This window comes from Pinus tabuliformis, chromosome 9 (genome assembly GCF_031772625.1).
Source record: "Pinus tabuliformis cultivar Carrire ecotype Pingquan chromosome 9, CPIR1, whole genome shotgun sequence".
NCBI lineage: Eukaryota > Viridiplantae > Streptophyta > Pinopsida > Pinales > Pinaceae > Pinus > Pinus tabuliformis.
Window position 1 is genome coordinate 2016419335 of NC_142307.1, and position 12924 is coordinate 2016432258.

The window sequence follows — 12924 nt, forward strand, 5'->3', positions numbered from 1 at the left end:
CAATGTTTTTCAAACAGTTATAAGCACTGAGAAGGGCAACATAATGGTGATTGAAACTAACAGAAGTTAGGAAACTGTTTATAGTTTGCATTAGTTAGCAATTTTTCCTTCAGAAAAACTAGTCTGTCATGTCATTAAGAAATATTGAAGGTTGGCAGAACATAGCACCCCTTTCAAGTGGAGAACAGTCTTCATTCAACGATGCTATGCAACCTTCAATGTACGCTCAAGGTCTCCTCTCTAAAATTGAATGTGCATACAAGTGCAGATGTCATTCATGCTTCCTATGATTGTTTCAATTAATGAATATAAAATTGAAAACTAAATTGTTTTATCAGTGGTTTCTTTTGATTTCTACAACAGATAGAAAAACGCTATTTTCAAACCAACCTAGCTTCTGATAATTGACAAATTTCTCGATAATGTTTTCACTTATTTTTCAAGTGATATCAAGAAATAAATAAATAAATATAAGCCATCGGCCCCCTAGGAAAAAATCCACATATTATAGTGAAAAGCATTTCTTTGAAGGCTATATCTTTGACAGAGGACCAAAGGTAGGTAAATACTAAATAGTGACTAAAATATAGACAGCCTGCCTACCAAAAGGGTATTGTTACACTGACAAGGTTGACCGATTATTGAGCTGTCTTCCAAGGTTCCATTCTTGGCGTAGTTTGCCTCACCTGCCTGAAATGACTCGATGAGTTTCCAACGGACGAGGACAGGTGCATGTCCTGGGTGACTTAGTGGAATACACTTCAGACCTGGCACTTAAGCCAAGGGAAGTCTGCTCTTTGCAGTGTAACCCTGTGGAGCATGTTTTTCAAAGCACTTCCAACCAAAAAACAGAAAGCAATTGATAGCCTAACAAATCATAGAGAAAGATAAGAATATCAAACAATTAAAAGTGTCATGAATTACAGCATTGTGAGCCATTCAAACTACTGGGCTGCTTTGTGCTTTCAAGTAGATTCTCAGAATGGGCAGCATCGCATCTGTTATTGACCAACCTAGTTGTGCCGAAAGGCACTTCTACAGCCGAATATGGTAGGATGATGTCACATGGTTAACACTAACATTATCATAGTTTTATTTTTAAAAATAAAACAGTTATAACAAATAATAGTAATAATACTATAGGTTATAGGTTAGCCCAATAGAGGTATAAACAGAAATAAAGATATTTTTGTATATATGAAAGAGATAGATTTGATATGTTTGCATTACATAAAACTAGAGACACCAAAAAGCCAGGTACCAGATTTACATATAAATAGAAATACCTATGTTGTACAAAATGTCGAAACGTTTCAAAGTTTTCAAAACAGGTATGTTTAGAAACATCGCTTTCCAAAAATAGAAATATCGGCTTAAATGTTATATATATATGTTTTTACATATATAATTTGAATTAAACGAATAACACATTATCTTGCAAGAAAAAGAGAAATAAGACATTATCTTGGAAGAAAAAGAGAAATAAGACTCAGATAACAATTTAGAATTAAAACCAGATCTATATTAACTTTCATAGATGATTATATGACACCGACGTTTTAGCAATGTTTCCGTTATGTTTTGGCATTTTGGGTACTGATATGACCCGAAACATCAAGTTCTTAGACATTTCGTGTAACATAGAGAAAAAAAAAATATGATATTTTATATTGAAATATTATTATAGTGTAAATTTAAATATATTAATAATAAATTATATATATATATAATACAAAACTACAACCAACCTAGATCCATGTAAATAATCAAAATATTTACACTCAATTTTATTCCTCTCTATACCTAACAAATCCAGAATTAAACTGAATTTACACTCTAATATTAATACCAACTCATCTATACCAGAGTGTACTATACACTTCAAAGTTGCATATCTCACTTTTTAATATTTCATAGGTTGTAATTTATAAAAAATTCAAGATATGCAACTTTGAACTTCACAACCTTGAAGTGCATATTAAACTTCACCATAAATTCAAGGCATAGTATGCATATTCAATACACCCACTTCACTATAAATGTCAATACCCCCACTTCACTGTAAATTCAAGGCATAGTGTTCATATTCAATACACTCACTTCACTATAGATGTGAATACAATCACTTTAACATAAATTCAAGGAAATATCACTATAAATGTCAATATAATCATTAATCTTAAGGGTTAATTTAGTTGATTGTGTTTTTATTATTAAAGCATTTTTGCTATTGAGAAATTAGAGATTCAATTTTCTCGATAATCTCGGGATCAAGCTCCATGATTGAACCAGCAGAAAGTGATTCCTTCAAGTAAATATACCTATATAAATATTCTGTGAATATAGTGATCACCAATCTTCAAAATCCATAAACCACATAAAAAAATCAACACAACCCCTTCACTATAAATTCAAAGCATTGTATTCATATTCAATACACCCACTTCACTAAAAATTCAGGTCATCACACAGGGTTGAAACTTGATAAACCACCAGCAGGGACCCACCTACACCCAACCTAGTAAGAAATACTATCCATCTCAACCCAAGCCTAGCAAAGCCCAAGGTTGCATATTTTGAATTATGATATTTGACATGTTAGGCATAGGTGTGAACTCGATATATACTTCTGAAACTTCACAACATCGAGGTGCTTATCAAACCCGTGTTTACATGGGTTTTGCTGTACAGTCCATATTCAATGGACCGAATGCACGGTTACAGAACCCACACAGTGGATCGCCCCACCTCCGCCCGGGCTATAGAATGCACAAGCAATTGAATTGGGGATATAAATATTATTCCATTATGATATGCTGAAATATGCACACAAAAGCATGCTTTTATATGGAAAAGGTAGGAATATAATTAGGTGAAGATTAACTTACAGGACGGGCTTGGCAGGCGGATTCTGAAGAAGAGATTCCAAGCGGTCGAGCTTGGTAGCCAAGAGCATGAGCTTACGCCGGGCTCCTATCAGGACAGAGTTGGGATCCCCTCCAACTGCCTGAAAAGAACCTCGCTCCCTAATACGTGATTCAATGTCCTCTGCTAACCGCATCGCCTCCTCCACTTCGTGGATCCATGCATCAAATACAATTATCTGTTGAGACGCCATCTCCCTCCTCCTCCAAACATGTAATGGAAGGAAGCAGCCGACTCAATCCCACTACATTAGATTTGGTTTACGCAGACAGATCCACAAAAACGTTTTCCTCCAGTTCAGATGTTTATTTTGCAGAATGCTTGCATGAATCGAAAAAACAAAAAACTTCAGTACAACCTCGGTCCAATTTTACCCAGAGCGATGTGGTCTTCCATGACAGGATACTAAAAACGTACTTCTGCCACTTGAACTTGAGCTCCACCGTTCACACCAATTTTTCCATTAAACAAATCAATACATATCATGATCCCTTGCTCCCATCCCATGTTTTACACGTTCCTTTCATGCCCAATGGCAACATTTCACGGGTGACTCCATCGCATTCTTCCCCGGGATTTCCTTTTTTTTGGGGGTATTTATGTTACGGAATTGTTAATAGATTTTGGTCATGGACATGTATAATTACATGGTGACAATCATGTCATTTTCATGCACATGGATGAGGATGGTTCAATCGCTTTGGAACACATATTGTTGCTATTTCTGATTGTTCTAGTTCCAAGCAGGTGATGCTGTTTTTTGTGCTGGAACTTCATGTCTTGAGTTTTTTATTTGCACATGGTACAATTGACTTCAAATAAGGGGCATGTGAGTTATGATTGAAATAATGAGGTTATTAAGAGGAGTAATATTAGATAAATTATTTTCCACTGTAATGATAGTAATGGTTAAATATAATAATTTATATATATTTATAATTTTGTTAATAATAGAAATTTTACTATGATTTTGAGAAAACTTAGCAGGAATTTTTTAAAATCTAGGTTATAATTGTCAAGTTTTAAGATTTTAGATACCCCAGGGGTTCTTGATGGTGTTGAATCAATTTTCGACATTAAAAAAAATGATTTAAACACTCCCATAGTTGGATTTCTTTGAAGAACTTTTCGTAGAATTCCAACGAGAAATTCATCGTCTCAGAGAAATGGCCTCCATAGACAACGTCTTTAATTAGTTAATTGAGTTTAACTTAGTTAGTTGTACAAAATAGTTGTTATCTTCCTCGTCTAGGTTTAAGTCTTGTAAGTTTACATGTTTACGCTCTAGAATAGAATAACTATGTTGCGCTCTTAAGTGAGTCTACACTAAGGGTTGGCCTAGTGCCAACAACTTCTCTCTTGCCTTTGGGCTAAGACAGAGGTCGACTTTCTTCCTTTGGTTGTACCGAATGCCCAAAAATTTTAGTCAATTGGGATTATCTCGGGTGGTTGGGTGGAATAGTTGTTATCTTCCCCACCAAGGTTCAAATCCCCATTAGTGACATGAATAGTTGTTGCAATGGCTTCATGCCTTGTGAACTCTTAAATGAGTATACCTATGGGTTGGCATGGTACCAACAACCTCACTCTTAACACTCAAGCTAAGAGGGAGGTTGATTTCTATACCTATGGGCTATAACATTTTTTTTAAACATGGCTCACTAAGGAGCAACATGCATCATGTCAATCACACTTGAACTTTGGTGGGGAAATTATCATTAAACCCTCCCAACCACCTAGGCTACTTTCAATTAACAATAACATTATTATTGATGAATGATAACTCTTCTAGATTAATCACAACATTGTTTTAGGGGTTAACATTTCAAATCCTAATGATGAACCACAGATAAGGATTCGAAATGTTGACCCCTAAAATAATCGTCATGATGATGAACCATAGTTGAGGGAAACAATGTTGTGATTAATCCGGAAGAGTTATCATTCATCATTATGAATCACAAGCCTAAATTCTCAAATATTATTATTATTATTATTATTATTTATATTTTTATTATTTTTTTAATTTAACTATTAATAATTATATATTTGAATCAAGTAATTTAATTAATAGATGAAATAATTTAACCAATAATATATTTAACTATTACTTAAATTATTCGTCTATTAGTTAAACGATATATATATATATATATATATATATATATATATATATATATATATATATATATATATATATATATATAGTTAAATTAATAATAATAATAATAATTTATTAGTTAAACTAAGTGATATACAGTTATTAATATAATAATAATAATAATCTATTAGTCATAGTCAAAAGTAGTTGTTTCTTTCTAGTCGTTGGAATGATGGGTCTCTCTATTTAACTTGTTGTCATGATCTGGTTCTTCATCTTGTCCTGATGATGAACCACACTTGATGGTTCAAAACACGTCGACAAATGAATTTTGATGTGATTATCGCTGAAAACATGTCTCAAAAACTTGATATAGATCACAGAAGCCTTAATTCAATAATAATCTATTAGTTAAAACTATATAATATATATGGTTATTAATAGTAAATAATAAAAATATATAATAAAATTAATGTTATTAATGATTAGATTAAAAATGATAATAAAATTATAATCTGAAAAAATTGACTTGACATTTGATAGTCAATTTATTTAATATTAAATAAATATCACAATTTTTAAATCATGTAATTTAATTAATAGATGAAATAATTTAACCAATAATTTATTTAACTATTACTTAAATTATTTCATCTATTAGTTAAACTATATAATATATAGATATAATTATTAATAGTTAAATTAATAATAATAATCTATTAGTTAAACTAAGTGATATATAGTTATTAATATAATAATAATAATAATAATCTATTAGTTAAACTACGTAATGATGATTAACATCCACTAAGACTAATGTGATCTATCGAACCTCAAGAAAATAGAGTCTAATTGTCATTTTTCAAAATATTGTTTCTGTGATCAAGGAGCAGGGAAAGAAGCATTCCAAGATCGATATAGTTGGGCTGGCTTAATAAGTCAAGAAGCTTGGAGGTGTGGCTGATGATAGGGAATTGAGAGTGGATGTGGGTAAGAGTCGGGCAGTCTAAAAGGAAGTGTTTTTTATCTTCCACCTTCTTAGTATCACAAATCTGACAAATTTTATCGTCCCGGGGAGTCTTGGGAGTAAACCACCACCCGGCCTCACTCCGAAGATCATGAGAGTTAGTTCTAATCTTAGCGATGTTCATTTTCTTCTTAGTGCTAGTGAACATAGAGAGATAATTCTGGTTATCAAGGGTGGGGTTGATCACCTCCTTGTAGTACTTTAGCTTCCTTTTACCCTCCAACTCCTTAGCATCCCACATCTTGTCCTTAAAATTGGAGGTAATAGTATCTTTGATATTGTCCTTTCTTCCCATGATGATCGCCTCCTTAATCCCCCAAAGGTTGAGCCAAGACTTAGCATCCTGATGCACCCGCACTTGAGGCGCAGTTGGGGGTTTTGACTAAAGTTAGAAGCAATTTTTGGGAGCCTCTTGGATTCCATATTGTGAAGTTTCTTCTTAAACATCAGATATCTAAACATAGTCACTCTTTCAATGGGGGATAGGCCAGTTTCAATCAAGAGGATAGCATAGGGAGTATTTCCTTTGATCTTGAGGTTATAGGTTATGAATTGCTTTTGGATCATCTCAATCTTTCTCCACGACTCCCTAGATATACTGCACCCCCAAACTTCACATATGTATAAGATAACAGGGGTGACGAAAGTCTCAAAGAGGAACCTTCTTTTAGTCCAAATGTACAGATCAATTGACTTACAATTGTTTTCAAGCTCATAATAAGTTTTCCAACTTCCAATAATTATTTTCTCGTTGTTGTAATTCCAATTGAGCTAATGAGGAAAGTCAACACCCAAATATTTATAAGAAGACACATGCTCAAGACAATTGTTATCATAGACGAAACTACCATGGGTGATCTTTTTGGATTTAATGATCATGACTTTAGTCTTGTCGATATTTACAGTCATGCCCATCTTGGAGCAGTAGACATGAAGAGTCTTAAGTTGCTCGTCTAGGTCATCATGGCTCAATGCAAGAAGAACAATATCATCAGCATAAAGGAGAAGAGTGATGATAATACCAGCGAGTTCAGTGCCTTTGCAGCCCGCAGTTTCCAAACACTCCTATAGTTTATCGATGTTCAAGCATTAAAGTCTCCATGTAAAAGGCTATTGCCTTCATTCCTTAATTTGTAGATTTTTTTTTCTAAGGTATTGAAAGGACAATTCTTATCCAGGTTGTTTTTCTTATAGGATGTAGAGTTGATAGGGGCGAAATAGAAGATTGCAAGAAATATCCTATTGGTTGTAGAATCAAAGATCTCGATCCAAATGTACTCATTGAAGGGGTCGGTTTTATGAAGTTGCATTAGGGGAATTTTGAGGTCTAAAATGGCCCTCCTAAGAAAAATGTACAACCAAAATAAACTTTATAAGAACCAATAGGATTCAAGATGATGATGTCAACCATGGGGGATGATTCACCATTTTTGGAGTAAAAAAGTAAACATATTAAAAAATAATAAAATAATAAAAACTATGTTTTCAACTTGTATTTTCAACTTATCTCCCTAAGGTTTTACTCAAATTTCGAGCGGGAGTACTCATTGGATGTGAAATTTAATTCCTTATCCAAGGAGTACCCATGTTGCATACCTTAGATGGACCCTGCTATACGAAAAATGAGAAATATATGGAAAAACGTGATTGCAATCACCTTTTTTTTATGTATTTCTTAGTTTTCATGTAGTAGGATCCATCGAAAGCATACAACATGGGTACTCCTTGGATGAGGAATCAAATTTTGCATTCAACGAGTGTTTCCGCTCGAAATTTGAGTAAACCCATAGGGAGATAAGTTGAAAATACGAGTTGAAAAATAGTTTTTTCTTTTTTCCCTCTAAAATTTGATGACGTAATATAATCTTATTTTATTATTTTATAATTTCCTTAGAAGATCCATTTTAGACATAAAAATTCCCCTAATGGATGTGAGAGGAAACAAAGTCCCTCATATAACATGATATACCACCAAAATCTCTCCTGGAGGATTTCTCATTCCGGGCAGACTAAAGAGTGAATCCTTCAAGGTGAGGGGCCCTAGATTCGTCATGCTCCCAAGTTTCAACTAAAAGAATAAGATCAATATCACTCGAGATCCAACTTAACATATGACCTTTACACCATGGAAAACCATGACAATTCCAGAAGAGGATCCAAAGTGATGTTATTCCCTATTTATCACTCGTGTTTGGGACTCTGTCTCTAATAATAGCTTTCTGATTCCTAATGATTGCCCATTTCCCTTCTTTTCTTGCCTCCTTGACCTTTTGTACTTCTTTCCTAAGTTCAGCTTGGTCTTCTGGAATGAGATCTTCATTTATAAAGATTTATGTTCCTTTTAGGCTTGGGGATTTCCTAAGTATATCTAATTTATGGTCATTACAATTGACCTTGACATGGATTAGTCTATGTTTATGCTCAAGTATCTTTCCTACCCTTATTGCTTCAGTGAGATAAGTTGTTTGAATTTGAGATTTTGTCTTTAATTGTTCTTTAACTAGTTCTAATGTGTCTTCATTGTTTTGCTTTTCTATGCTAACAATTATGAGGTGTAAGGCTCTTTTGTGGCGCTCATGGTCGAGAACAATTAGTTTATTAATTTCTTCTTTTATGGGTTTAATATCTAATTTATTATCTGTGTTATTTAGGGCTCAGTTACTTTGTAGTTGTTATTTTAGATTTTTAATCTCGTTTTTCGAAGTGTCATTTTCTTTAACCATTGTTTGTTTGCTATGTTTGATTTCTTGAATTCTACCTTTCATTCCTTGGAGTTCAGTCTCGAGTGAGAGTATTTTATTTTCTAACAATTTATGGTTATTTTCAAACATTGTAGTTAATTCTAGTTTAAAATGGTTTTCTCTTTCTTCTCTTCGTCTTTCTGAAGATTCAATGTACTCATAAAGAATCTCTAGGGTAATCTTACTTGGTCTCCCTTTGCTAGATGGGTGTTTAGAAATGTGAGGAGAAGTACTTATAGTGGAAATAAGCAAAACTTAACAAGAGGAGAGTAAGTGGGAATGTATGCACCTATCAGAGTTGTCTAGAGTTGTGTTTGTAATGCAGATTTAATTGGATGGAATGTTTGTTGTAGTCCTCTTCGATCCACTTCAACAGATCTTCCAAAATTATGCAGAAACACAATTTCTTGGAACCAGAGATTCAGACGAGTTGTAGAATAATATGTTTTCACCGTTAGACACCATGCCCTAGCAGCCTTGCATAGAGTGTGGATCATTATCATGACCTATCAACCCCACGTTAAAAAAAACATTATTGCACTTGGATGTTCGTCGGCATCTATATATATATATATATATATATATATATATATATATATACCATAGCCCGTTGTCTAAAACCTCCTGCCACTGAACTGTTTCTCGGCAATGTTATTAAGGAAACCGTTTACAGGCTTAGCCTTGTTGTTGACCTATTTCCGGAGTTAAAATCTTCTTATTATTATATAAACGAACCAATCCCTCCGTCTCGCACCTATGTGTTCCCGTGTGCCTCAATTGCTCTGACAGATCTGCAACATTTTTGTGATTTGCGGAACGACAATTCAAATGTACTGATTGAAGGGGTCGGTTTTATGAAGTCGGATGTGAGAAGAAACAGAGTCCCTAATATAACAGGTTATACCACCAAAACCTCTCCTAGAGGATTTCTTATTCCAAGCAGACCAAAAAGTGAATCTCCCCTAAAACAATATTGTGATTAATCCAAAAGAGTTATCATTCATCATTATGAATCACAAACCTGAATTCTCAAATATTATTATTTTATATTTTTAATTTAACTATTAATAATTATGTATTTGAATCGTATACTTTAATTAATAGATGAAATAATTTAACTAATAATTTATTTAACTATTACTTTAATTATTTCATCCATTAATTAAACTATATGATTTTTTTCAGAGGGAAAATCAACATATGGCCGAAGCCCGCAGATATTTTTACAATTACATATGGCCGAAGCCAGCAGATGAGCAGAATTTTTGGCTGAAGCCAGCAGATGAGCATTACAATTACATATGGCCAAAGCCAGCAGATGAGCAGAATTTTTGGCCGAAGCCAGCAGATGAGCAGAATTACGGCATAGCCGTCACAAATACACCATAGCGCGGGGCCTCAACCACCGCCGCAGGAATCGATCCTGGCTGGGGGGAGCGAAAGCCATCCGCCCCAGCCATCATGTCATGCACGTCACGTGCATATGATATATATAATTAATAATAATAATAATATTTTGTTAATTAAATTTAATTATTAATATAATAATAATAATAATCTTTTAGTTAAAACTACGTAATATACATTAATTAATAAGAAATAATAAAAATATATAATAAAATTAATGCTATTAATAATTAGATTAAAAAAATAATAAAATTATAATATGAAAAATTGACTTGAAATTTGATACTCAATTTATTTATTATTAAATAAATATCACAGTTTAAATGTCTATATTCATATTCACACATTGAAAAGGTTTTGGAAAAAAGTAAATTATATGAAATTTGACAAAGTACACGAAGTAAATGTGTGATGGTACAAAACATTAACTATGATGAAGTTAATTGTCATATTGTCGAATTTGTAACGGAAACATTCTACTTTTTTATAATATCTTATGATTCGAAATGTTTGGGACCTTTTGAAAAATTGATAATATCTTGTGATTTGAAATTTTGGGACCTTTTATGTTTTCAAGGACATTAAAGCAAGAAAGTAAAGTAATTGTTCATGTAAATAGAAATTTAATATATTAAATTAATATATAATATGTTTAGAAGTTTCAATGATCAATTTGTTAATGAGCTTATTTTTTGTAGTGCATAATTATTTTTTGTATTTTAATGTTCTAATTAAAAAAAAAATAAGAATATTGGGATTCTTTAATTATTACTATATATAAAACAAATTATTATAATAATACCATATAATGGGAACACAAATATTTACTGGTGTAGCTCAACAAAAACCTATAATTATTATAACAACACTACATAATAGTAACACAAATATTAAACTGTGTAACCTAACAAATATTAAACCGTGTAACTTAACAAAATTAGTAATTAATGAAGGACATGTTATGTGTTTTTTTTATGTTACGAAGATTATAATAAAAATTATAAAGGTTAAGCTTATTATAAATTTATTAGACTCAATAGTCTTTTATAGTCCTATACAACATGGTTTCTTCTCTCTACTCACCTATTTCTCCACCGCACTCTTGCTCATATAATGGAACAACCAAGAGCTAGTGAAAAAATGAATCACTTCTCTCCCTTATGTTAGGTTTTTTAAAGTCAGAATTGGGGTTAGGTTTAGGATTTTAAAACCCTCTTAGAGCCTCCATAATACTTATAGAAGCATGTACTAGATTATGTCGCATACTCCTACTAAATTTATCCTAACAACACTTGCAAAAACTTGATTTTCATCTCTCATACATTTTTTCAAACACTTTACGTTTAAACGTTTCTTCAAATGCTTTGTGTACAACAAATTAAGTAGTATTTTTCTTGTAGCTATTTTTTCAAACATTTTGTATGAAATCTAATAAGAAAGATTGTTATTCCACTTGTAACGTTCTAACTAAAATATACCACTCAATCATGCAACTTTTGATTTATGTCTATGAGGTATTTTATCAAACTTTTTATATGAAAATTGTAATAAAACACCTTTAACACATTTCTTCAAATATTTTGCATGCAAATAGACATAGATCTGCTACAGCAAGACTATCATACAACAATGCTAACATACAACAATATTATCCTCGTCCACAAAACTACATTTTCATTGGGGCATTTCATCAAACAATTTGTATGCAATGAATCATTAAACCATTTAGGCATTTCTTCAAACACTTTGTATGTAAACTAATATAGCAACTTCCTTAGGACATATCTCCTAAATTATATCAATCCAAGTTTTGAAAACTAAGCCAAATGATCAGTGGGAGTACCCCTCATTATGGTCCAAGTTCCAGTCTCTAGAGCCTCCTAGATGAAAAGTTATAGCAGAAATGCCAACATGAAATGTTTGATGCATGATTTTAAGAACATATAGGAATCTCGACTTCCTATGATCATATCTCATAAAATATCATGACCCGAGATCTAAAAGTTGGATCGGATGATCAACAGGATTTACCCTCATTATGGTCCAAGTTTCATCTTCTGGAACCTGTCAAAAGAAAAGTTATAGCAGAAATTCCAACATGACCTATTTAAATATGAATTTAGAAAGCCCAAGTTCCTTTGATCATATTTCCTAAAATTTGTGACCCAAGATCTGAAAATTGGACCAGAAGATCATCAGGATTTCCCTCACTATGGTCCAAGTTTCATATTTTGGAACCTCTCAAAAGAAAATTTATAGCAGAAATTCCAACATGGCCTATTTAAAGAAGAATTTAGCAAGCATGTCTTCCTCAACCAGTGTTGTTACAAAATTTAATACTAAAAAACTATAGCCAAATAGTATAACAACTACAGCCATGATAAATGTGTGGACAAGTAAATGCATGTACATATAAACTTGTTGAAAAGAGCAATTAAATAATCATGCATAAGAGATACTTATCTTGAGTCAAATATTTTGCAATCTAGAACTGAAGAAGGGTGAGCCACTCTCCACCCAACCATAGGCTCATATATGCTGCAATATTTCTCATAGTTGGCCACCCTCGAGCCAAATATTGATGCCTTGAGGGAAAAACTAAACTTAGGGATTTAGCACACAATTTTCAGACCAAATTTAACACAAAAAGTGAAGGCCACTCTCCTTCATACACATGAAAGAATCTCAGTGTTCAGCCTTTCCATTCCTTGACCAAACCCATA

The 12924-nt window shown here is 32.7% G+C and overlaps 1 protein-coding gene across 6 annotated transcripts in view; it reads right to left on the reverse strand.

The window, feature by feature from the left end:
* LOC149157167 (syntaxin-52-like) overlaps window positions 1–3494 on the reverse strand; it is a 172709-nt gene extending 169215 nt beyond the window's left edge. For 2 of the 6 annotated variants that reach the window (XR_016262463.1, XR_016262462.1), the window contains exon 1: window positions 2889–3481. Coding sequence is in view for 3 of the 6 variants with exons in the window: in XM_089439171.1 (XP_089295297.1) it covers window positions 2889–3118 (230 nt within the window). In the remaining 3 variants the exon portion in view is untranslated. Of the gene's footprint in view, window positions 1–2888 lie in introns of all 6 variants that reach the window. The other 4 variants (XR_016262464.1, XM_089439171.1, XM_089439170.1 and 1 more) reach the window with 4 other exon arrangements.
* Between the last annotated feature and the right edge of the window lie 9430 nt (window positions 3495–12924).